Below are 27,873 nucleotides of genomic sequence, written 5' to 3'. Positions count from 1 at the left end.
AGTTTCCCTCTCACTTATTCCAATTAATGTGGGGCAGATTGAAGTCACCCATAATAAGACATTCACATTTGCTAGCCCATTCCTTCTGCATGTAGAGATGCTCATCTTACTCTTCACAATCTTCTGGTCTGTACATTACTCCCACTCTCATTATACCTTTACTTCCAATGAACTCACACCACACAGTTTCTGCACTGGCAGACATAACTTCTGACTTGGTTTATCTTCCCCTTGATTTGAAATGTTGCTACCATCATAACATCTTGCCAACATTGATTGTTGCAGCAACAAACACAAATTGTTAAGGTCATTGCAAGTACGACTTTGACCAACATCATCAGATAAACATAGATCTATATTACCCTTATTCCCCCTAACTAGCAGTTTCCCTGAACCTTTAAAGTATCCTCAATGATAACTAGCGAAAATCCTTCTACCACCTTTGTTCAAATGAATACCATCTCTACAAAATATATTCCTTCAACCAGAAGGAATACTGCTCTGGTTCACCTTCAAGCAGAACAATATGCAATTGACTATTCTTTTGTGGGACTGAAATCAGGGCTGTCGCTTTTCAGGTCATGACATACTTGAGTGTCCTTGATGAGCTTCTAGTTACATTTGTTTCTAGGGCCAACACCTGTTTCTTCGATGATTAAAATTCTTCTTGTAATACACGAAGTTCTGATTTGAGATCGGTACATCAGGTACAAAGAAAAGAGTCAGTTGAGCTAAGTTTGTCTACTAGACCAATATTAAAATACATGCTACAGGCTATAAAATCAACAAACTCATGACCCACACTGGAAATGTCCATAGTCATTTCCAGTGTGGATCATTTCTAAATATTTATCTAAATTTTCAGACTGTTCCAAATCCTTTTCTAAATATAAAAATAGACTAACCTGCTCATAGTTACGCAGGTTAGTTTTTGAAATAAATTAATTCAAAAACTAACCTGCTATGCAGAGATTCATTCTGAAATGCACAGCCACACAATATAGCCTCGTTCCCAGTGTAAGTATAATTAGTATCATATTTTGTTTGATAATTCCTGTACAGGGTTAATTTCTAATATATTTGTCATTTAAATGTTATATGCTTGTTATTTTCTAGGGTGCTTAGTTTACAGCATCTCGGTCGTCGCTGAGATTCTGTGTGGTGTGTTAGAAAAATCCAGAGGAATCAATGACTTGCATAGGCCTATCGGCCTACGCAATTCATTGATTCTTCAGGATTATTCTAAAGTTCTAGTTAGGCCAGTTTGTCCTTGCTTCACTACATTCAAATATTTATCGAGTACACAGAATAAGAATAGTCTGTTTGCCACTGATAATTATTTAAATTTTATATTTTTAAGCACTTCATTGCAAGGAGAAGTGGGTTGGTAATTTGCATTAATGTAATATTAAATAACCATTTAATATTACATTAATGCTATTCAAATTGTAATAAAATAAAATAAAATCTATAATATAGATACTTTACTTAATTGTTCTTAATTAATAGTCATTCTTTAATTCTCACACACTGCTTGAAGTGGGTGCACTCTTTCTGGATACATGTACTAATTCCAAATTAATTCTGAGAAACTTTCTTTGGACATGTAGTAAAATGATTGAATTTTCTGCTTATCTTGTGAAAGTTCATTAGCAGCAGTGAACGTTCTCCAGTTTAAAGATAGATGAAAGTGCCATTCTTTTTTTGTTTTATTCTGTTTCATTTCAAATACCAAAATATAGCAATTAAAATATCATCCACCTCACTATGCATTTTATACATGACTAATAGTAAACAAGTTACATGTTGTGGAGATTTCTATTTGTGACAAGTCACAAATCTGGTCATCTTTGATGGGGAGAAAGGTCATTTTATAGTAGGTCAATGCGAGGAACACCTAAAAGCAGTACCATATTTTGTTTTCAATTTTAAATTTATACCATTGGAAATGGTAAAAAAAAAACGAGATTGAAGTCTAATTTCTAATTTAAAGTTTAATTTTGTTTTGTTGGGAACTTGAAATTATTTTTGTTTTCTAATAATTATGACTGTCAAAGACTACTGTAGCTAACAAAATTGGCTTTCTTCTTAGATCTGTTAACCACTATCTTGAAGTATGCCATTCAACATATTGCTTTAGTATTTTCTTTAGTATTTAGTAGGAGGCACCTCCGTGGGCAGGAGCAGCAGTGCATAGCACACGCTTCTTGATTAGACCGGGGTTCGAGCCCGTCACCACCAAATACGGAGGATGCGGAAAGGTCAGGGAATGACCACCGCATATCTCGGAGCAATATGGCCTTAGTTGCTAATGCTCCTAAAAAAAAAAAAACCAAACCAGTATTTAGTATTGGTGTTAGGTAAAAACTGGAGTAGAGTGCAGTTTAAAATGCATTTGCTTACCCTTAATTCCAGTTAGAAATTATAGAACCACTGGAACTTAGTAATTATTTTGTTGGGATGACCTCTTATAATTAATAGATTTATTTTATTATTTTTTATTTATTTTATTAAACCACATTTACAGTAGTATATTTTTCTCAATCATGCATTTAATCAATAGTATATAAAAAAAATACAGGCTGGCCTTGATTAATTCTTCCCGCGAGCGCATCATGCAAAACAAAAACATGTTAATCAAATATAATAATCACTAGGAAAAATTATAATTAGTCCGTGACCTTCAGAAATGTCCATAAAGAATTTTAAAAATACTTTTTAACTATATACCATGTAAAAGTTAATGAAAATAATTATAGAATTAAATGTTTACTGCATAGAATACACAATGAAGAAACTGTTTGTTATGGAAATATTTGAACAGCCGTTGGCTTTCTTGTTTTTCATCAATCAATTTCTGATAGCCAACAACAATCTTCTCTAGGCCCTGGTGAAATAAATATTGCAGTGAACCTCAAACCTTTTATTTGAGGTTCTCTGCGAATTTTTGACTGCAAGTCTGCACATGACTTTATTAGCAGGAGACAAACAAGTAACACATCTGCTTCCGATGGTTGATGGAACGCACTGAGGCAGGCAGCGGGCAAATGCTTCATTATTGCCCATCCGACACATGGTAAGCTTAGTGCACGATTCAAATCTTTTTCAACTACATGTATTACATAAAAAAATGTTGCATTAACTGGAAATTTACATTGTATAAAGTGAAAAGTGCTATGATTTTTTCAAATAGCTATAACTGAAAAACACGTTAATTGCACTCGCATTATGCGAGGCCTGGCTGTAAACACAAGATTAGGAATTTATTATTTTATTTTATGTTTTTCCAGAATGATACGATATGATTATATTATGTGATTATAGTTACAGAAATTGAATATCTTAGTTATGTAAAATTTTTGTATTGCTAAGTATTATCTTCTTTTTCTTTCAAGTGTCGGGAGAAACTGTTTCAGCGGGAAAGGCTGGTTGTACATGACTACAAGATAAATAGAGGTCTTGCAAAAGCGTGTAGGGAGAACATCAAAATATATCATTGTCGTGATGAGACATCAGAAAGAAGAGAAATAAGGCTTTCTCAGATTCTTCTTTGTCTAGAAAATACTTTACGTAAAGGTATGAATTATTATTGCATGAGTTATACTACGAATGTATAATCATTTTGGATTGTAAATTATAATTCTGAAAGGCATTTTTCTGGATGACAAGAAAAATGCCTTTCAAAGCTCTGACAGCAATAACAAGGAATTTTCTTGGAGATGATAGTCTTGCATTCATTTTTCATATGTTAACATTCTAACATGTTAGCAAAACATATTCAGTTGAAAAATTAATCTGATATTCACTATGGGAAGATTAAAGATAATCAAAATGTGAAGTTGACTCCAACTTAGCCACTTTGTGAGATAGTCACTAGCCACTCTAATTTAGGTTAATGGTATTGCTTTTCAGATCCCCATGTCTCTGGCCAAAAGTTATGGTATTTTAAACTTTTTTCAATAATTACATTGTATTCTATAACTGGATACACAGAAACATGCCTCACCATTACATGAGTTGATGGTCGCTGTTGCATGCCATATGTAAACCACAGACTTTTTTAGTTTTTAATTATTTTAGATGTTTTAATAATTTTAATTTTTTTTTATTTCATTTCAAAATTTCTTTGATTATACACATCTTATGTCTTTTATCAGTTAATATTTGCAAGATATCCTTTGTCTAGGATAAAATTTCCAGTGTCATAAATTACTTTCTTTGTTTTTGCATGTCTATCCTTTGCTGGTCCACCACTTTATCCATTTAAAGTATGCCTTTCATTTAAATACCTTTTCTATTTGTTAATCAGTATTATATTGTGTCCTCATAACTTTAATTTAATACAGTAGTATTATGTACACTTTCAAATATTTGATTTCTCTTGTAATTTATATTTTTCTCTGGCTTGTGTGCGTGTGTGTGCATGCACAGTATACAGTGCAACCTCTGTCCCTATGCCTCATTATCCTGTAGTTTCAGATATAGTGCAGATGTGATCATGTCCTCTAAAATGATTATTAAAAAAAATAGTTTATGGCAAAACACAAATTTTAAAATAGAATCTGCTAAAAGTGTGGGGGCATGCCCTTGGAGTTGTTTATATACATCGATGAGCCAAAACATTATGACCACCTACCTAATATGATGTGGTCCTCCACGTGCAGCCAAAACAGCTCGTACCCGGTGAGGCATGGATGCTACAAGATTTCTAAATGTGTCTTGTGGTCATCATCAGCTATTTTCAATCCACCGCAGGATGAATGCCTCTCCAGCAACTTTGCAGTTCCATCTGTTTTGTGCAATGGCCATCCATTTACTACCCACAAACTCATGAATTTCATCTGTCCATCTCCATTGTTATCTTCTAGCTCCTCTTGGGTACCGGTCCGTTATTTTCTTAGTCCATCTGTCATCATGTCTTCGAGCTGTGTGTCCTGCCCAAGACCATTTTAGTTCTTTAGTTTTGATAACAGTGTCCTTTACTTGAATTTGCTGCCCAATTCATGTGTTTCTCTTCTTATCTAACAGTCTGATTCCCAATATAATTCATTCCAGTCTTCGCTGTGTAGTTCTCAGCTTCTCTTCCATTCTTTTGGTGAGTGCCCGTGCGTCATGGTGAGGAGTAAACATTGGTTCATTATTTTACGTTTCAGACAAATTGGGATATTGCTCCTCAGTATGTGACTATATTTCCTGAATGCTATCCATTCAAAATTTATTCTTCTCTTGACTTCCAGCCATTTATCATTATTACAGCTAATGACTTCCCAGATAAGTATATAACTCCACCTTTTCAATTACTGCTCCTTCAATCATTATATCCCTTTCTGTGTCATACTTGTTCATCATTACTTTTGTTTTAGCCATATTCATCTTTAGTCTGAAATCCTTACTAAATCTACATAACTGATTAAGATTTTCCCCTAATTCTTTGGGATCGTGGCTTATGACCACAATGTCATCTGCAAATCGTAAATGGTTTAGGTACTCTCCATTCACATTGACTCCTTTCTGCGACCAGTCTAATCTTCTGAAAGCTTCCTCAAGGGCAGCAGTAAACAACTTCGGAGATATTGTGTCTCCTTGTCGAACTCCTTTCTCAAGTTTAAATTTACTACTGTCTTTGTCTAGTCTAATAAAGGAGGTAGCATTCTCATATATTTTCTTCAAAATCATAATATATGGGGTACCTATGCCTTGTCTTTCCAGTGCCTGAAATATTGCCCTATGCTGTATGGAGTCAAGTGCCTTTTCATAATCCACAAATGCCAGGCATAATGGTATTTTATATTCATTTGCTTTCTTCATTGGCGGCTCCGTAACCAGGTGGTCAGGACAGCAGTGCGTAGCACACGCTTCTTGATTAGACCGGGGTTCGAGCCCGTGACCACCAAATACAGAGGATGCGGAAAGGTCAGGGAATGACCACCGCATATCCCCGGAGCAATATGGCCTTAGTTGCTAATGCTCCTAAAAACCAAATAACAAGCAAACAAACAGCTTTCTTCATTAGATGTGACATTACGAGAAGGTGATCCATAGTTGAGAATATTGTCCTAAATCCACCTTGTTTGTTTGCTATTTGGTTTTTAGGAGCATTAGCAACTAAGGCCATATTGCTCCTGGGATATGCAGTGGTTATTCCCTGACCTTTCTACATCCTCCGTATTTGGTGGTCACTGGCTTGAACCCAGTCTAATCAAGAAGCATGTGCTACGCACTGCTGCTCCTGCCCACCTGCCTACGGAGGTGCCTAAAGCCAGCTTGCTCTTTTGGTTGATTCTCATCAAGTATTCTTTCTAATCTGTTAGTAATGACCCTTGTGAACAACTTGTAGATATGGGATAACAAGCTAATTGGTCTATAATTTCCAATTTCTGATTTATTTCCTTTCTTATGCAGCACAACTATGATTGCATTATTCCACTCCTTAGGGTCACACCTTTTCTAATTGCGTTTTGTGAAGAGTCTTGCCAGTTTTTGTGTCATGTCTCTTCCTCCCAATTTTAACAACTCTTTAGTAACTTCATCTTTCTCTGGGGCTTTCTGATTCTTCATTTTCTTCAATGCATGTTCTACCTCATCAGGTATGTTGTATGTGTTACTAATTTGTGATCCCTCTTTCCCACTGCTGGCATCAATTCCTCGCTCCTTGTAAAACTCTTTATAGTAGTCTTCTGCTATTTGAATTATGCCTTCTCTGCTATTTATAAGTACACCATCACTGTTCTTCAGTTTCAGTATCATTTGTCCTTCTGTATTATTGCTCATGGCTGCTGATTTAAATTCTTTGTTTTCCCTTGATGCTTGTTCTACTTTTCTTGTGTTAAATTTTCTTATGTCCTCTGAGTTTCTTTCTAATGGCTTTGCATAACTCAGTATACTCAATTTTCTCCTTGTCAGTGTTTTTCTTGCTCTTCATTTGTTGTCTTTGGTTCATCATGACAAGTGGTTCTTGACTAATTTTTTCTTCTTTGGATTTCTTTTTATCTATAGGTTTTGTGGGCTTTATCGCTTTCAGAAAGTTGTATTCCTTGTCAATATCGTGGTCCTGAAAGATCTGCAGAAGCTCAAGCTTGTTCTTAAGTTCCAGTACATACTGCTTTTTCTCCTCTTCTGTTATCTCAAAGATCTTTGTATTATTTACTCGAGTCAGTTTTTTCCTTTCTTTTCTTACATCTATACCATCTTACCATTCTGTGATCACTTCCAACATTTACCTTGTTCAGGACAGTAACATCATTCACGATATACCTTCTGTTAGTGAGGACGAAGTCAATTTCGTTAGTTGTTAATCCATTTGGGCTCTTCCACGTCCACTTTCCGTTCACCCTTTTCTTGAAAAAAGTGTTCATTACTGGCATTCCTTGAGATTCTGCAAATTCCACAAGTCTTTCACCACTTTTGTTTCTTTCACCAATTCCAAAATTTCCTATAGTTCCTCTTTCTGCACTGTTTTGTCTCTTTCCAACCTTAGCATTGAAGTCCCGAATGATGATGAAAGTGTAGTGAGTTTCTGTTCATCTAGAAGGCTCAATTTCCGTGTACATTTCTTCAACCTCTTCATCATCATGGCTTGATGTTGGTGCATAAATCATTATAACCTTTAGCTTATACCTCTTAGAAATCCTGAGTAGTAGTCTTGACACCCTTGGTGATGTGCTTTTGAATTCCAAAATGTAGTTTTTTATATCTTTATGGACCAGAAAGCCAACTCCACCTTTACTCCTTTCACTGTTTCCATTGGTGTACAGCAGATTTCCACTTGATAAACTTATAAGTGACTCATTTCTTCTTCTTCTTGTTTCAGCCAAACTGATGATATTCCAATTCACATTTTCTAGTTCCTTTTCCAGCTCTAATATCCTGTCTTCACCGATGAGCGATCTTACGTTTTAACAGGCCAAGTTCAGTTTCCGTGCATGGCAGACGGGTCGTACCCAGAGATTCTTAGCATCCTCTGCTTCCACTGTGATCCTCTCGCTGCCGTAAGAAGTGGAGTGAAAACCACTGGGGACTGAGGGCCATTTGTTTTGTCTTACTGTCATGTGCTGGAGGGTTTGGTCTTTTCCTTTTCACGCTGACTAGGCATCTTGAAGAGAACCACTCTTCACTTTCGTTGCCACCTAAGTGACATAACAGGGCTTACCATCGAGAAGGTGTGCATAAGTGGATTTTAGGGAGGCAGGCCAACCGGACTTCTCCTAAATCTTCTGAAATAGAAAGATATTGGATCCATCAGTGTTTTAGTCTGAGTAACTCCTATAAAGTCCGTGGTTGAGATGTCACAGATCGGAGTTGCTGTTCCAACACAAACCACAGATGCTTGATGGCATTGATGTCTGGGGAATTTGGAGGCTAGAGCAATAACTGGAAGTCTTCCTCATATTACGCGAACCAGTCTCATTTTTCCAAGCAGTGTGGCATGGCGCATTATTCTGCTGAGAGACTGCACCACCAGAGGGGAAGACCATTTCCATGAGATGTATACCTGGTCAGCAATTAAGTTTGGGTAGGTGGTAGATGTCAGAGTGCCTGGCTCGCAGAGCGGCCTGTGGCCATGCAGCCCCATTTTCAGCAGGGCTCGATTTACTGTGTGTTGTGATACATTACTCCTGTCACCAGCATTCCAATTACTGGCGAGTTGCACCACAGTTGCCCTTCTGTTGCCACATACCTCCGGGAGAGCCTTCGCACCTCTAGCATTGATGAGCCTTGGTTGTCCAACACCTCGCCGGCAGTTCGTGGGTTCCCCCTCCTCGGACCACTTTCGATAGGTACTAACCATGGCTAACTGTGAGCATCCCACCAGCCATGCCATTTCGGATATGCTCTGACCCAGTCATCTGGCCATTACAATTTGGCCTTTATCAAACTTGCTTAAGTCTGCTGCCTTTCCCATCTGAAGAACAAGAGTGACACTGATTAACAGCTGAGTATCAGGTGTTTTTATACCGTGTCCAGACCTGCGTACACGCTGTAGTTCACCTACAGTTGCTTCGATTTGCATAACGACTCGCTGGACATAATATTTGGCTCATCGGTGTATTACAGTTTTACCTGTTCATTATGAAAGAATTTAGTCATGACTGTAGTATTAAATAGCATTTTAAACTGCCTCGGAAATAAACTTTTATATAGAATTATTCATAACATGAAACAGAGCATCTGTTGCATTTTTAGGTTATCCTGTAGCTGGTGAATGCCAAGCAGAAATGATGGAACATCGACGAACCTTGATGGAGTATTATCAGCTTACTCCAGAACTAGCTTCTGCATGTGATAAGGATATTAAAACCTTTTGTAGGAGACTGGAATTTGGAGGTAAAACATTGCATTGCTTAATGGACCATGTGAAGCCATCACGTCATGACAATAATCATATCAGCGATAAATGCAGAAGAGAGGTTAGATTAATATATATGTATTTATATATATATATATATATATATATATATATATATTAACTTTTGTGTGTTTCAATTTTATGTATTTTATTACCATTCAGGTTTTAGTATACAGTCTATCCTTGTATAGCACGATAGTTGTGTTCCTAGAAATCCTCGTGCAATGCAAAATCGTGCAATATAAACAACAGGCCCTATGGGAAAAGTGCGGTTAGGTGCCGACCTCCCAAGATTGAACACACATTTGGAACCAAAACATTACCAAACACAATAAATAATCGGGTAATTTTAATCGTTATAAAATACGTAAGTATTTTATAACGATTAAAATACGTAATAAAAAATATAATATATTTTTTATTATAATATAATAAAAAATAAATATTTTTTATTATTTATTATATTATAATAAAGTATTTTTAGTATTTTTTACGAATAAAATATGTATTTTATTCGTAAAAAATTTATTATATTAAATAAAATAGTCGTAATAAAATGCTTACGTATTTTATTACGACTATTATGTAATAAAATATTGCTAATGCTTTTGCTTCTATCGTAAGCAAACTTGTTTTTTGTTTGATTTTCTATCCAAACAGATGACAGCCGTTCCATCTCTTCCAATTCTTGTGTTTTAATCTAATGGATTTTAATTACACTTTGAGTTGTTCCCGCTATGAAAGTTGTTTTTATTTTCTCCGCATTCTTTGTAATTCTCGGGGTTGCCTCATTTAGGTCTGTAGCACGTGCAATATCACACGGTCTTTCATTTCGCTCAAAGTGTTTCACAATTTCATATTTTTTTCTCTATCGACAGAGGCGGACTGGCCATAAGCCTTACCCGAGGAAATCCCGGTGGGCCGGAGGCCAGTGTGATTTTGGCCATAAACTGCAGTATGAGGCCACTATAAATTTTCCCGGGTAAGAATTTTTGACCCAGTCCGCCTCTGTTTATCGATGTTTTGCTTTTATTTTTCTCTCTGAATATGCAGTGTCTTCACCAGGACGCTTCCTTTTCACACCTTTTAAGTATTTTACTAGTTTTTAGGGAATAAAGCGCAATTACAAAACGAGGAGGCACGCTTGATACACATAAACAAAGCTGAGCGCATGTAGCAACTGAATAAACAACACCGTAAAGGCCGAGATACATTATTAACACCCCACATTTTACTAAAGCACATTTCTGGGGGTTACTACCATAAAACAATAAAAACAATTTCCAGTTTCGTTTCTGCTGGTGGAATCTGTTATAAACTGGTAGTAAACTCCATCTAATTGCATTTGCAATTATATCGATAGCTGGAATTGTGTTGGTTTTCACGTTATTATGGTGAAATGTGTTTCCCCTTCACTGATATAAATCACATAAATACATTTTCAGAATCTTCTTCATTCCTATCGTGTTGCATTCATTTGGGGTGATTCTGCGTTCGACTGTCATTTCTTGTAAACACAAAGGCGAATCGTGCATAAGCGAATTCGGTTCGTGTTATATAAGATAACGTTCCCCTATTTATAAATCGTGTATGATCGAATTCGTGTAATGTAAACACGTGTTATACGAGGACCGACTGTATTTTCATTTCATCTGCTGTAATAAGTAATTCTATATATGTGACCACTGAGGCCAAAGGAGCTTTCAACTTCAGTAGTTGTTTCAGCAAATAAACAGTTAAAATAACAGAGAACACTGTGCTGTGCATTTTTGTTGCAGCACAAGAACTCTATCTTGTAGCATGCATGCATGCAAGTGGCTGTATGTTATTCCAAGCCGCTGCAATTCTAGTATGAATATACAAATTTCGCCTTCTTGAGTATTTTCATTATTAAATTTAAAAGTGAACAATGCATTGAGTTGACACAGCCAACATTGCTTTTTTCCCCTTTAAATTGATAATTTTATTAAGTTTAACCAGTTCATAATTGATATCAAAAGAAATAATTTTATCAGTATCAGTATTATTCCATAGTGCAAGGAGGGCGCCTCTGTAGCCAGGTGGGCAGGAGCAGCACTGTGTAGCACACGCTTCTTGATTAGATCGGGGTTTGAGCCCGTGACCACCAAATACGGAAGATGCAGAAAGGTCAGGGAATGACCACTGCATATCCCTGGAGCAATATGGCCTTAGTTGCTAATGCTCCTAAAAACCAAATAACAACAACAAACAGTGCGAGGAGGCCATTGGCGAAAACAATAAAACAACCGAATAAAAATAAATATATGAAATTAATAATAAAATAAAAAATAGATAAAAAAAAACAAACAAGCTATATGTTTCTCTCCTTGTGTAGATAAATATCCAGCTGACCTTTGAATTTTCTAAGCTGTCAGCCTCAGCTATCCCTGTAGGTGATTTATTCCAGTAATTAGTAACGCTCTAATTAAAAGTAAACTTCCTACAGTCTAGTCTGAATCTCTTTTTCCTGTAATTTGAATTTATGGTCTCTAGTTCTGGAATCATTTATAAATGAAAAATTTCACCATGATTCATTTTATTTTCCTTCTCAGAGCCTTATAGACCTCAGTGAGGCCCACTCCTAGCTGTGTAGCCCACATAATCAGTCTTTCCTTGTACGAGTTTCCTTCCTCCAAGCAGGTTGTCATTGGACTCTTTCAAGAAGCTTTAAATTTTTTTAGGTGTGGTGTCCATACTTGGACACAGTATTCCAATTGCAGTCTTACAGAGGCGCCTCCGTAGCCAGGTGGGAAGGAGCAGCAGTGCGTAGCACACGCTTCTTGATTGAACTCGGGGTTCGAGCCCGTCACCACCAAATACAGAGGATGCGGAAAGGTCAGGGAATGACCATCGCATATCCCGGAGCAATATGGCCTTAGTTGCTAATGCTCCTAAAAACCAAACAAACAAACAACAACAGCAGTCTTACAGTTGTCTTATACTATGAGATTGGGACCTCCTTGTCTCTGCAAGCAAATGTTTGATAATTAAAAACTGTAGAACATTTGTTCTACAAGCAAATGTTCTACAGTTTTTAATTCAACCCTACTAAGTATATAAGTTATTTTGGATTGCTGTTCCACATGTGCAAGATGTTGCATTTTCTTCCATTAAAAGCTGCCACTTTTCTGATCATCTTTGAAACCTATCAAAATCATCATTAAACACTGGTCGGTGCTGATCATTAACTACTCTCCTGATCTTTACATCATCTGCAGCTTTTGACATCATGCCCTTTGTTCCTTTATCCATGTCATTTATGAAAATCAGAAACAGCAGTCATCCCAGAATGTATGTAATTTGTATGCATTTCGGGACTTATAAGAACTTTGCATTTTGGGTCTTCTAAGACCTTTGTATGCATATCATTTTACTGTCATTTTAAAGTAAAATCAGTTAGAAATGAACCCTTCCTTCGGAAATGTGTCTACTAACAAAAGAAAGTGTCTCTCGATTCACAAAAAAGTTGAAATTATTCGTGAGTTGTAACGTGATGTTGAAGTGTGTAAAAAAGTTTTTTTTGTCCTCTTAAACAGTATCGACATTGTGGAAGAATAAACATGTTTACATATCGGCACTGAAAAAGGATGTAACCAAAAGAAAAAAAAACAATTTAAAAAGTGCAAGATTACAAACATCGATGAAGCATTGCTGCAATGATTCACTACACAAAGAAGTGCTGGGGTTTCAATAGATGGTCTGATCTTGAAAGCTCAAGTGGAAAAATTTGCTAAACAATTTGGACGCATTGATTTTGTATGTAACAACAGTTGACTGGATCAATTTAAAAACCAAATACAAGCATAATAAGACAAATAATATGGCAGTATATACTAACGTTATTTTTTTAATCTCTAATAGTTCTTTTGTTTTTTTGAATCTATCTTTTTATCGAGTTATTGAATTAAAAAAAATAGGGGGTAAATTTAACTCATCACTGATATAGTAAATAATAGTTATAACGAGCAAATTTTGTTGGTCCCTTGATGCTTGTTATAACCAAGTTCGATTGTATATTCATTCGTGGCTTCTGTGACTATTGCCTTAAAGATATTCCATAATTCTAATGTATTAACCCTCCCTCTACTATTTGCCTAATTGATAGGTGTCGTGTAAGATCTTAAACTGACAGTCTCCTTTTCTGAAATTTAATCTTATGCTTTTACCTTTAATAACTACAGCCTTTAACAACTAAGGGCTGTGTGATCACTTCTTGCTAATGATTCCTCTACTGTGAACCCTATGATGTCATCTGGTTCACAGGTAATGATTAGGTCTGGAATATCCTTACCCCTAGTATTTTCTTTAACATGCTGATGCAAATAATAATTATGTTTATTTAAAAATTTTGTTCCACATGGTGGGGTTTCTTCCCACTTTCTCCAGTCAATAAGGAGCAAATTGAAATTGCTTACCCATTCCATCTGCATATAGTGGCTCTCTTCATAATCTGGTTGTTAGCATATCTCCCACTCTTATTTAACTTTTTACATCTAACTTCTTCATGCTACACAGATTCTATGCTGACATGCAATAAGTTCTGAATCACAAAAGGCTTTTGTTGTGCTCAAGCTGCTTTTGACAAAAATCATGACCTCCCTCCCTCTGCCCTGCATCTTATAAAGACATAAATCAAAAAAAATAATCACAAATACAAGTTACAATAGCATATTTCATGTTCAAATAACCACATCTCATCAGATTTATTATTATAGTTAGTATTATTACAGTTGTTAGACTGCTGCACTTCAGTTAGAAATGTTAAAAATATCTAAAGTTGCTCAAAAACATTTGTACTGATACTGTACAGCACCATTTTGTATGCATCTATATACATTAAAACAATAAAGTTCAGTTTCTGCAGGCATAGCAATCAGGCAGGTTTGGGTAACTGAGGCTAAGTAGATGTCTTTTGCCATAGTTATTTTAGCCATGCTGCAGGAACCATTCATCAGGAAGGTTCCTACAGCATATCCTGTACTCGACTAGGCAACTTTCCACATCAGGGATGGCACACTGATATCTGCATTTATGGTTCAAAAAAATCCCGATACGGAATTATAGTGGTGGCGGTAGCCATAACTCCCTGGGCATCATCCTGCTTATGCTCTACCACTTTTTCACTAGTGCTTGGATGACCAGACCTATTCCTGTGTTGAACACTTCCAGGTGTCTTGAATTTTGTATACAAGTTTTTGATGCTAAGTAATTGATTTCATTTAATGAACTATTCATCACATTGTGGTTTCTTCCTATAACCCTGCCATTTTCACTTTGCTAATGTGGTGTACCTCCAGTGAAAACAAAATCAATTCAACCCACCTTGAAAAACTTTCACTCACTGTATCATATCCAAGAAATCGTTTCTTCCTGCCATATTTAGTTCATCAGTTAGGACAAAGTGAAATTGTTGCAATGTTTCAGCAATGCCCTATAAATATTGTCATCAGACTACTCAACTTTTTTGTTATTTAGTTTATTTTCATAAAGGGGGGGGATGTTTATCTCCTTTTCTTTAATTTTAAAAATTTTATAAAAAATAAAAATTGGATTACTGTGAATTTACCAAAATGAAGTGATCTATTTTCATGTTCTAGTTGGAGAGTCTTTTAAAGCAAGCAGATGTTGGTGAGGATTGGAGGGTTGACCCAGTACTGCAGGAAGCTTGTCAACCTGTTGTTGATGCTGTATGCTCTGAAGTAAAACCTGGAGAGGGAAGGTATGTTTGCTTGGTTGCCTTTTGGTGTTTTATGATAAATTCAGACAGTTATCTAAACTTATTTATTTATAAATTCCTTGCCATGCAGATTGAAAATTGTAATATCTCCGTAATTGCGTGTGTTCTGAAACAAATTGATTTTTTTTTTTTAAAGAAACCTTTGGGTTAAAATTTATGGCAAGATTGTGAAACCCTACATCACTTCTTGAGAAAAAAGAAATTTGCATAACTTAAAATAAAACAGGAACTGCACATTAACTCCACTGCTTTCTGCCAAACTAGTGGGGGGGGGAGATTAGATAGCAATTTGGTGTTCAAAATCAATCTTTTATAAATAACAAGGATATAACTTGTCAGTATTAAAATCACCAAACGATATAAGGAAGCCAGACTTTTACGATGTCTACATATAAAATAAGCTCTTCCCCATTGTTAGCATGGCCTGCTAAAAGAGTAAGTGCCTGTCTAGTTCCTCCTTAAATCTCTCTAAGCTCTCGGCATAACAAACCTGGGACATAATTTATTCCCATGGTTAGTCACATTGTGGTCAGTGGTAGTCATATACTTCCTGATATGCAATCTGTTATAGATGACAAAAGCAATTATCTGCTTCTGCCATCTACAGAGTCATGTATATTTATGTAAGGCGAAAATACCCCACTTGGGTTATTGATTTACATTGATTGTGCTACTTCATAGTCATTTTTTAGGGTAGATAATGTAGCCATGCTTATCTTGTTTGACTTTGTCTATATATAAGTATAGTCCCCCTTATCACCAGTGGGGAGGCTTCAAGCTCAATTTGAAGCAGTAGTGAGAACATGTGTATTATTTGAGATAGTCCTTTTGTTACAAGCTATACTGAATTATAATTTCATTATTATTACTCTGTAAAAAATGTCATAATCTTCTGATTTGTTTGGGGTAATCTGTAATTATCTCATGCTTCCTTCTTTAGATGTATAAGATTAATCAAGTGTTGTCATTCATTTTGGAATCCTCCTTTTGTGATATTTTACCACTGGAAAAATATGTTTGTAGCTTCCAGGATAATTGCTTAAAATGACAATGATGACTAAAGTAGTAAACAAAGTTTTTAATAAACATAAGGGTTTATAGTTTTTCATCTAATCCCTACCAATTCTCATGATTATCCCATGCTTTCTTCTCCTTTCCTCCAAAAAAACATTTAAACTGTTCTAAATTTTCAAATTCCCAAACTATTAGTGAAATGCAAGGGGGTGTGAATTTTCCTTCTATCTTCTTTTTGCCTATTACTTCCCCCCCACACACACTTTCGAAATACTTCAATGGAACGTGCTGTGGCTATAAATATGGCCTTCGACACTTGTTAGCTTCCCCTTTGCAGATGGTATGCAATTATTCCTGAAAAAATCTCAGGTAAGAGAATTCCTGACTTAAAATTTATAAAATATAATATTTTTTAATATCCTTTATACTAGGGGTGTCAAACTGGTGGGCTGCATGTGGCTCATAGCTTTTTTTTTTTTTTTTTTGTGGCTTGCACCGTCTCCGTGGAAAATAATGATGTTTCTAAAATGGGTTTCTACTGCTTTTCCCTGCTGTCTACTGCTTTCTGTGATCGTACAATTTCCAGAATTTTCCATTGCCTATTTAAGCGACCGTTTCGCATGCTGACAGTTAGTTTTACTGTGACTTTCATACTGTTCGGGTCAGTTACATCGTAATGCGTGAGCTAATATTTGTGCTGCCTTTTCTATTTATAAGCAAACAGTTTTTGTTGTGATTCTTATATATGCATGATTCTGATGTGATGTCGCTTTCCAAGCCAACAAGAAAAAGAAAGGTTGTTGATGATGGGAAATGGGTTACTTTTGCACAGAGGTAAAAGGTAAAATTGTGTGTATTATTTGCAATGAATTGATTAGTGTCATCAAAGTGTACAATATTAAATGACACTACGATGCAATTCAGAAAGAAAAATTTTCCCGCTTCAAGAGTAAAATAAGAGAAGAAAAACTAAAGGATATGAAGAACTCACTTCAAAGGTTGATTGTATGGCAAAATCAATTAAAAGAGGGTACTCTGTCTTACTTTTCTATGTGTGAACAGGCGAAAAATCAGTCAAAGTTATACCTTTTCAAAATATTGTGACTGAATAGAAAAGATTAAAGACGAATTTGATAAGCACTTTAAAGATTTCAAGTCACACCAAGAAGATTTTTCTCTTTTCATGGGTCATTTTTCTTTTAATGTTGAGAGGGCTCCATTTCCATACAAATGGAACCAGTTGATCTGCAGAATGACTCAGTTTTAAAAGAGAAATACCGAGAAGTTGGGATCCCAAAAATCTACTCATATTTAGGGCAAAAATATCGAGAGATAACAAAGTTTGCTGCACAAATTCTGTGTTACTTTGGGAGCACATATTTATGTGAACAATTGTTTTTGCATATGAAAGCTAACAGAACAGCCCACAGATCAAGGCTAACTGATGCCAATCTTTCTTCCATAATGAAGGTTGTGTCTTCTCAATCTTTGACTCCAAATCTCACGAAGCTCATTGCAAGCAAATGGAGTTGTCTTGCAAAAAGGCTTAGATTACTTAATTTCGTGTATATTCCCTCATTGAAATATTGCATTATCTGGAATAAACTTGCTTTTTATTATTCGTTCTGTTGTTTATTCAGACTTTTATTTCCTTTCAGTTAGTTATTAGTGCATTCTCAGCTGCGAGTATCAATCAGCAACAAGCAACAATTGAGCAATTAAAAGGCGTCTTTAGGCTTGGCAAAGGCAAGGTTTGTAAGTCGTTTACGGCTCACATGAGATACACTAATATGGGAAATGGCCCAAATGAGTTTGGCACCCCTACTTTATACCATTGATTTAAATTCAAAATGAGGACCCAGCTCTTCTACAAGAGGAAATCACAATAAGTTTGCATTTGTCCGATTTTACAAATTTTAGCGGTTCTCAATTACACAAGTTGTCTGTACAACATGTCCAGTATCAAGTTTCAAGACATAGGATTCCCATAATGTATTTTATACGATGTCTATTATCTTCATGTGAATTGAAACATTACTGAAGTACATAAATATATATATTTTTTGCTCTAAACTAAATTATGTTTATTTTATATTCAGGGTTGCCTTAAGTTTAAAGAAATGCAAATGATTTTAGTATTATACTGCATATTAAAAAAATTATAAAAGCTAATGCAATTTGTCAGTGGCTTGTGAATTTTTATTTAAAAGGTAATATTTTGTTTTTTAGGGTTATGACTTGTCTCATGGATCATATTGATTCAACACATATGAGTGAAGACTGCAAAGATAATCTTTTGCAGATTCAGTATTTTGTTGCTCGAGATTTTAAGTAAGGCTGTTTTCATTATTATAATATAGGTAAATTAAAACAGCAAATATATGTGGCTTATTGATATCTGTAATTTTTTTTTAAAAAAGAGAAATAAAGATTATTTACAACAAAAAAAAGTAGCTGAATAAATTTAACTACTTTTTTTTCTGAAACTGAGTAAAAATAACTAACAATGTTAATTTAGAAACATATTCTTATTTAAAAAAAGGTGCATACTTGCAATACGTTACTATCAGATCTTCACCAGGTTTTAGATTTTACGACTGTGTGTATGAATTAAAATTCCATGAATCACATGCATGAATCTAAATAATGAAAATTTTTTGATATAATATTTCTTAAATAATTAAAATACCATAATCACAGTTTGAATAATTGTTATGATCATGTGTTTTGAAGTAAAAATAAATTTTAGTTCAACAACTCCCCCCACCCACAGGAGTAATTAGCCAATCTCAAATGGAGGGAGCAGTTTCTGCATTGAATTATCCCAGGTTTTTTTTTAGATTGGCTAATTACCCCCTGTGGGTGGGGAGGAGTTGAACTAAAATTTATTTTTACTTCAAAAACACATGATCGTAACATTTATTCAAACTGTGATTATGGTATTTTAATTATTTAAGAAATATTATATCACAATTTTCATTACTTAGATTGCATGTGATTTCATGAAATTTTAAGCCACATAATCGTAAAATCTAAAACCTGGTGAAGATCTGATAGTAATGTATTGCAATTATGCCTACCTCTTTTAAATAAGAATATATGCTTCTAAATTAACGTTGATAGGCTTCAAACTTTGGTTGCATAGTTTACTAATAATTTTCCTTCTGAGATTTCATCGTGGTTCATGAGCTTCTATACATGAAAATCAGCCCACGAACACATCATATCTGAGAAAATGTCCAGTGAACTTCATAGGAAGTCATGCAGATTGACCAAAGTAGTTGATACTCAAAACAACTCCTCTCCCCCCCACCAACAGAAATTCTGACAAATGTGAAACAAAAACTATTCATTCTCGACAGGTTAGTCTTATTAGTCTTCAGTCCAAATAAAAGTGGACAAATTTAGTTAAAATTTTACTACTTTTAAAATAAAATAACAAAAATGAAAAATCCATTGCTATCCTAATCCTGTTTTTTGAATTGCAAAACACTACTTTTTGATTCCCCCTTCCTTCTCTCTCTCTCTCTCTCTCTCTTCATATTTAAAGGATTTCACTTTGCAGAATTTGCCTCTATATATCAAATTATATACATTTTTAAATATTTACTAAAATTAATTAAATTTTAACGAGCTACATACTCCCAGACTGATGCAATAAAAAGAATGCAAAGTGAAGTTGCTCAAAAATGTTTATTTTTAATCAAAGTGCCCAGACAGATGATATTCAATTTTGGCAGTTACTTTTTTCCTTTATGTCATAAATATCCTTAAATCTTTCTTTGAGAAAGAGGAAGGAGTCCACTTGTGTTAGATTGAGAGAGTAGGGTGGGTGGTTGATATGTACAGTGCCATGTTTCTTCAGAAATGCCTTCACAACAATTGGAATATTGTTTGGCAGTAAAAACCAGCTGGCTTTCTCTCGAAATTGCAGCCTCATCCAGGAAACTGCTTCATCTTGGAGGCACTTGTATGTAGAATGCAGCACTGGCTCTCTTCCCTTTAGGTGCATATTCTGTGTATATCACATCTTGTTTGTAAACAAAACTTTTTTGGGCCTTAGTATTGATTTTGAAGTCCACTGCCACTGATGGTACTTACTTATTGGGTCATTGCAAATATCCTCATGTCTGTCTTTGGACCACTTATACCATTCAGACACACTGGTATGACTTAACATTTCATCACCATAAAGTTTTTAACATTTGCAGATTTTCCCAGTTTAAAGCAAAATTCAATATTTGTTCGTTTGCTCCATTGTAAAACCGTAACTCAGAACATTAATTCTCCTAACTAAACTGGTTGTTATTTGCAACCTCTCAGCCTACTGGACAGTCTCTGTACCACCGCAGGAGCAGCAGTGCATAGCACACGCTTCTTGATTAGACCGAGGTTCGAGCTTGTGAGCCACCAAATATGGAAGATGCGGAAAGGTCAGGGAATGACCACTGCATATCCCTGGAGCAATATGGCCTTAGTTGCTAATGCTCATAAAAACCAAACAACAAAACGAACTCTGTACCACCATCTGTTGGAGGAAGTTTGAACTACAACTTACTATTTTCATTTATTTTTTAACTTATTGAACATAACCTCCACAGCCCCAATCTGAGAACTTTATTGCAACATTGTATTTTATCATAAAAAGATGGGAATCATCTATTGTATTCAATCATAATAATTATAATTAATGCAAATATACTAATTTAATTTGTAACACCTTGTTTATCATCGTCTCCACATCTGCTATACCATGTGTTTACAATGTATATCAGTCTCGATTCACTGCTTTTTCCCATGACATCTTATTTCCTATTAGGTTTTTAGCTATAGCTAGAGTAAGCCTTTATTTTTCTAACTAGAACACCTGTGGCAAATATTTTGTCAAAACAGTTCAGAGAAGAAGTAAAGATTAATATCGAAGTAATTACAAAAACCTCTCTCTTAGCTTCCTTCGCCTGCTAGCTAATGTGCCAGTGGGAAGGACTTGGGTAATAAAATTACTAAAAATCAATTTGATAATTGTTGTTAACTATGGATACTTTTTGTTGCACTGATCTATGGTTTTCTTTTTCTCTTTAATAGATTTCAGCATTATATTGAAGTCTAATTTGAGTTTTCTCATCAGAGTCATTGCCATTCTGTTTGCAAATATTTCTCAGTGAAGCTCGTGTCATCTGTCTATTTCTCCCGGTGCCTCCATAGCCAGGTAGGAAGGAGCAGCAGTGCATAGCACATGCTTCTTGATTAGATCGGGGTTCGAGCCCGTCACCACCACATACGGAGGATGCAGAAAGGTCAGGGAATGACCACCGCATATTCCCGGAGCAATATGGCCTTAGTTGCTAATGCTCCTAAAAACCAAATACAGTCAGTCCTCGTATAACACGTGTTTACATTACACGAATTCGATCATACACGATTTATAAATAGGGGAACAATATCTTATATAACACGAACCGAATTCACTTATGCACGATTTGCCTTTGTGTTTACAAGAAATGGCAGTCAAACGCAGAATCACCCCAACAGAACGCAACACGATAGGAATGAAGAGAAGATTCTGAAAATGTATTTATGTGTTTTATATCAGTTAAGGGGAAACACATTTCACCATAATAAGGTAAAAATCCACACAATTCCAGCTATCGGCATTATCGCAAATGTAATTAGATCGAGTTTACTACCAGTTTATAACAGATTCCACTAGCAGAAACGCACCTGGAAATTGTTTTTATTGTTTTATGGCAGTAACCCAAAGAAATGTGCTTTAGTAAAATGTGAAGTGTTAATAGTGTATCTCTGCCTTTACGGTGTTGTTTATTCAGTTGCTACACGTGCGCAGCTTTGTTTATGTGTATCAAGCGTGCCTCCTTTGTAATTGTTCTTTATTCCCTAAAAATGAGTAAAATACTTAAAAGGTGTGAAAAGGAAGCGTCCTGGTGAAGACACTGCAGATTCAGAGAGAAAAAGAAAAGCAATATCGATAAACAGGTGGACTGGGTCAAAAATTCTTACCTGGGAAAATTTATAGTGGCCTCATACTATGGTTTATGGCCAAAATCACACCGGCCTCTGGCCCACTGGGGTTTCCACGGTAAAGCTTATGGCCAGTCTGCCTCTGTCGATAGAGAAAAAATATGAAATTGTGAAATGCTTTGAGCGAAATGAAAGACCATGTGATATTGCACGTGCTACAGACCTAAATGAGGCAACTCCGAGAATTACAAAGAATGCAGAGAAAATAAAAACAACTTTCATAGTGGGAACAACTCAAAGTGTAATTAAAATCCATTAGATTAAGACACAAAGAATTGGAAGAGATGGAACGGCTGTTATCCGTTTGGATAGAAAATCAAACAAAGCAAGTTTGCTTACGATAGAAGCAAAAGCATTAGCAATATTTTGTTACGTAATAAAATACGTAAATAATTTATTACGATTATTTATTGTTTTTGGTAATGTTTTGGTTACAAATGTGTGTTCAATCTTGGGTGGTCGGCACTTAACCCTATTTTTCCCATAGGGCCTGTTGTTTATATTGCACGACGGTTTCTAAGAACACAACTATCATGCTATACGAGGACTGACTGTAACATAACAAATAACTATTTCTTCCTGTGTTGCAATCCTTTGCTTGTTTGCTTTACTTTCTGCTACCTTTGTTCTTATTTCAGCTGCTTTTTCATCACTTTGCCAAACTCTATATTTCTTCTTTCATTCTTGAGCTCGTCAACGTGTCTTTGAAAATCAGTTCCTCCTGGCATTTTCTATTTTCAAAGAATTAAAATATAAAATAATGGAAATTTTGAAAATTAGTTGGAAAATATTTTGGAAAATTTTACTGCCAAATTAAAAAAAAAAAAAAATTTTGAAAGAAGACATTGAAAGATAGAGCAGAAGAAATTGTTTTAAATGGAGTAGTCATCAATAATATTTGCTATGCCAATGATACAGTTATCATTGCAGGAAGTGATTCTGATCTTCAAACACTCATGAAAATAGTTAATGCAGAAAGTAATATGATGGATCTTCGGATAAATCCGAGGAAGACTAAGTGGATGGTAGTTGACCCCAAGAATAATACAAATCTCAGGAGACTGATTGAAAAGGTTAACATTTATGTCTGTTTAGGAAGAGAAATTAATGACAAAGGGGATGATTCAACTGAAATTAAAAGAAGAGTTGAAATAGCAAGATCAGCCTTTTGCAAAATGAAAGGTGTTTTATGTAATCTAAAATTGGATCTAAATCTCTGACTGAGAGTAATGGAGTGCTACGTCTGATCCACACTACTCTATGGTTTCAAGACTTGGACATTAAAGAAAGCAACAATTAAGAAATTGGAGGCATTTGAGATGTACATGTATAGAAGAATATTATGTATTCCATGGACAGCTAAAGTTACGAATGTGGAAGTGTTGGGATCAATAAGCAGAGAAAGGAAATTGCTGTCTCTAATCAAGAGAAAAAAAAAAAAAACTTTTTTTGGTCACATTATAAGACATCAAGAAGAATATGCAGTGTCACTAATCATTCTGACTGGAAGAATTAATAGTAAGAGGAGGAAGAAGAATGTCATGAAGAAATAATTTGAAGGAATGAACAGGTAAAACTGTGGAACAGTTATTTCATGATGTTTACAACAGATGCGGATCGCCAACCTCAGATGGGATGACAACCTATGATGATGATGAAATAAAACCTAGTGCAAAAGGTTTTAGCACGATGCATTCCACTTTCCATTTTGAGAAACCTTGCCCTGCTCAATCAGCTTCAACTTCTTGAATATCCGCTACCAATTCCTTAAATGCCAATCTCCAGGTAATTTCCAGTGGGACAAAGACAACTTAGTTGATTTCAACCCTTCTAAAACTCAGTCTTGTCTTATATCTCGCAAAAAGGGTTCTTCTGCTCCTATGCTTATCGTTGGTGACACTCCGATTTCTAGGCAAAATGATATATCTCTTTTGGGGATTACCCTGACTTCTAATCTCTCTTGGCACATGGAACATTACACATATTGCTTCCTCTGCATCTAAAAAACTTGGTTTTCTCTTTCTTTCTCGGCATTACTTTTCTTCCAAACAGCTGTTCACTCTGTACAAATCGCAAATCTGCCCTACCATGGAATATTGTTCCCACATCTGGGGCGGTGCCCCCAAAACTTCTCTCAGGTTTCTCGATTCCATTCAGAAGACGGCAGTTATGTTAATTAATGACTCCTCTCTAGCAGAGTCTCTCCACTCACTGTCTCGTAGATGTACTGTTTCTGCTGCATGCCTCTTCTACAGATACTTCCATGGGCACTGTTCTTCTGAATTGGCTTCTATAATTCCCGTTCTCTCTTTCGAAACAGTCCAAACATGTGCCGCCACCAGCCAACATCCATTTACTATCCAACTTCAAACTCACAGAACCACCTTTTCATCTTCCTTGTTTATTTATTCAACTGCCGTTTTCTGGAACAACTTTCCTTCATACGTATTTGCTGAAAATTATAGTCTACAGAAGTTCAAGTTTAATGTCAACAAATATCTTCTTTCGTCTTCTCAACTACCAACCCAAGCACAGTACTAAGTACTATAGGTTCTAATACCTCTCGTGTTTGTGGTTTTCATTAAAAAAAAAAAAAAAAAGGCTTTTAGATCCCCACCCTGTGATTAACACCGAACACCTTCCTACTGCCTTGGTGACCATGGGAACATGTTTCACAAATGTTGGAACAACTTCAATTGCACTTGAAATCAGTGCAAGAAAACAGTCCTTTCAGAGAAGAAAATGTGTGTTTTTATTCAAGATGTGGAATTTGAATAACAATCTTTTGGCATATAATGCAGGTTTCAAACAATTTATCCATCAAGCTTGATATTAGGGATAATAGTTTTCAGAGTTTACCAGTTTTCTGAATGATACGCATACCTGTACTGTGTTATTGGGCAGTTGTGCTTTTGAACATTAGATAAAAAGTGACAGTAGTAAACAATTTTCTGTAACTGTGTTCTTTAATACAGTACATGCATGTATGTGCATTTTACTTAGTGAAATATTAAACAGCTATATAGTACATATTTGAAAAACCAAGATTAACAAATGCAGCCATAATAAACACCTAAGAAAAGCTTCCATGACGATGTTATGGAAGCAATTAAGCAAATTTTGTTCTGTGGTTTTTTTTTTTTTTATTTCCAGTACAGTGCAAATGATACATTGCAGAGGTGATACTCCTGATTGTAGAAAGCAGTAAAGATTTAACTAATATAAAGGTTAGCAAAAATTACTATCACTAAAATTTATTTTCTTTGAAAAAAAAAATGCATGAAACAGCAATTCTAACTGTATCGCTGATAGTCATAAGTTCAAAAATATGAACCAAAACACTGCACTCACTTATTAGCATATCAGTTAAGGTTGCCTCCTCTGCCAACAATAATTATTAAAGACCAGTGAGCAATGAGACCATTAACAGGTTAATTAAATTTTTTAAATAGACTGCTGTGTTTGACAGTAGTCTATTCAAAAAATGCACAGGTACAAGAAGAAGTTACCTTAATGTTCCTGTAATGGAGATGTCTTAACCTGTTGCTACAAAGTTGACAATACAAGATATTGCCAACTTTATAAAACGTTTTTATCATATTCAGCAAAGGCTTCTTGAATTTTTAGTAGAGAAACTAAAGATTGCCTTGGGCAGCTCTTGGTTATTTTAAGTAAGTGGTTTACTGAGTAAAAATCTCATCAGTATAGCAAAAATAAAACAAAAAAATTGGATCAAAATTATTGCCCATTTTTTGCATAATTTGAATAATTGAAAGGTGAAATTGTGATTAGGGTGGAGAGCACCACTAATGAAATTATGATCCATGAATAAAATTTCCCACACTTCGTGATTGTTGTGCCCTCATTGGTAGCACAGTTGGTAGAACCGCTGTACTCCCTACACATCAGGTAGAAAAGACCTAAGTTCAAGTCCCATTGATGGTGTGAGGAATTTTTATGAGCTTTCTCATAGCGTGGCTGAGTTAGTCAGGCAAGGGTGGCATGGTTTTTTCCTCCTGTAAACTTGGATTTTTCATCCAACAAACAGAAAATTGACCACAGAATACATGCAATTTACAGACAATATACACACAATTTACCTTGTGTGTATTACTACTACAACATGATTATTGTGATTTCAGAAGCAGAGCTGTAAGTGAAATACTCTTATAAATGTATGGCAAATCAAATTGTCTTTTTTGAAGACTATGTAATAGGATAAATATAAAATGAACATTTTATCATATTTATCCTATTAATAATATGTTCATTTTGAATGAACATTTTGGCACCGACTGTAAAGCAACCACTTATCTGAAATATTAACAGAACAAGGACTGATCTCAGGCAACAATGCAAGTACACAAATCTGTGTAGGAGCAAATATTTATTTATTTATTATTTTTTTTTTATGTAAACCCCAAACACGAGAGGTATTAGAACCTATAGTACTTAGTACTGTGCTTGGGTTGGAGGTTGAAAAGATGAAAGAATATATTTGTTGATATTGGACTTGAACTTCTGTAGACTGTAATTTTCAGGAAATACGTACAGTCTGTCCTCGTATAGCACGATAGTTGCGTTCCTAGAAACCCTCGTGCAATATAAACAACAGGCCCTATGGGAAAAGTAGGGTTAGGTGCCGACCACCCAAGATTGAACACACATTTGGAACCAAAACATTACCAAACACAATAAATAATCGGGTAATTTTAATTGTTATAAAATACTTACGTATTTTATAACGATTAAAATACGTAATAAAAATAATATTATATTATAATAAAGTATTTTTTAATACTAAAAAAGTATTTTTTACGAATAAAATACGTATTTTATTCGTAAAAAATTTATTATATTAAATAAAATAGTCGTAATAAAATACGTATTTTATAATACCTAAGTATAAATTATAATACGTAAGTCGTAATAAAATATTGCTAATGCTTTTGCTTCTATCGTAAGCAAACTTGCTTTTTGTTTGATTTTCTATCCAAACAGATGACAGCCGTTCCATCTCTTCCAATTCTTGTCTTAATCTAATGGATATTAATTACACTTTGAGTTGTTCCCGCTATGAAAGTTGTTTTTATTTTCATTGCATTCTTTGTAATTCTCGGCGTTGCCTCATTTAGGTCTGTAGCACATGCAATATCACATGGTCTTTAATTTCGCTTAAAGCGTTTCACAATTTCCTATTTTTTCTCTATCGACAGAAGAGGACTGGCCATAAGCCTTACGGGGGGAAACCACGGCGGGCCAGAGGCTGGTGTGATTTTGGCCATAAACCGTAGTATGAGGCCACTATAAATTTTCCCGGGTAAGAATTTTTGACCCAGTCCGCCTCTGTTTTTATCGATATTGCTTGTTTTTTTTTTTTCTCTCTGAATCTGCAGTGTCTTAGCCAGGACGCTTCCTTTTCACACCTTTTAAGTATTTTACTAATTTTTAGGGAATAAAGCACAATTACAAAACGAGGTGGCACGCTTGATACACATAAACAAAGCTGCGCGCGTGTAGCAACCGAATAAATAATACCGTAAAGGCCGAGATACACTATTAATTAACACCTCACATTTTACTAAAGCACATTTCTGGAGGTTACTACCATAAAACAATAAAAACAATTTCCAGTTGCGTTTCTGCTAGTGGAATCTGTTATAAACTGGTAGTAAACTTCATCTAATTGCATTTGCGATTATACCGATAGCCGGAA

At 35.3% G+C, this 27,873-nt stretch overlaps 1 protein-coding gene across 1 annotated transcript in view; it reads left to right on the top strand.

Annotated features, from left to right (window-relative positions):
* The window catches only part of Glg1 (Golgi apparatus protein 1), a 187,943-nt gene that overhangs the window by 78,344 nt on the left and 81,726 nt on the right, over positions 1 to 27,873 (top strand). Inside the window, exons 6-9 of the mRNA XM_090378712.1 lie at positions 3,396 to 3,576; positions 9,184 to 9,407; positions 14,965 to 15,086; positions 18,348 to 18,449. Coding sequence (XP_090234838.1) covers positions 3,396 to 3,576; positions 9,184 to 9,407; positions 14,965 to 15,086; positions 18,348 to 18,449 — 629 coding nt within the window. The remainder of the gene's footprint in view (positions 1 to 3,395; positions 3,577 to 9,183; positions 9,408 to 14,964; positions 15,087 to 18,347; positions 18,450 to 27,873) is intronic.

This window comes from Mastigoproctus giganteus, chromosome 7 (genome assembly GCF_048544385.1).
Source record: "Mastigoproctus giganteus isolate SK-2022 chromosome 7, ASM4854438v1, whole genome shotgun sequence".
In the NCBI taxonomy this organism is placed as follows: Eukaryota; Metazoa; Arthropoda; class Arachnida; order Uropygi; family Thelyphonidae; genus Mastigoproctus; species Mastigoproctus giganteus.
Note: the sequence above shows the minus strand (reverse complement) of the source record. Positions and strands in the feature narration are given on the sequence as shown.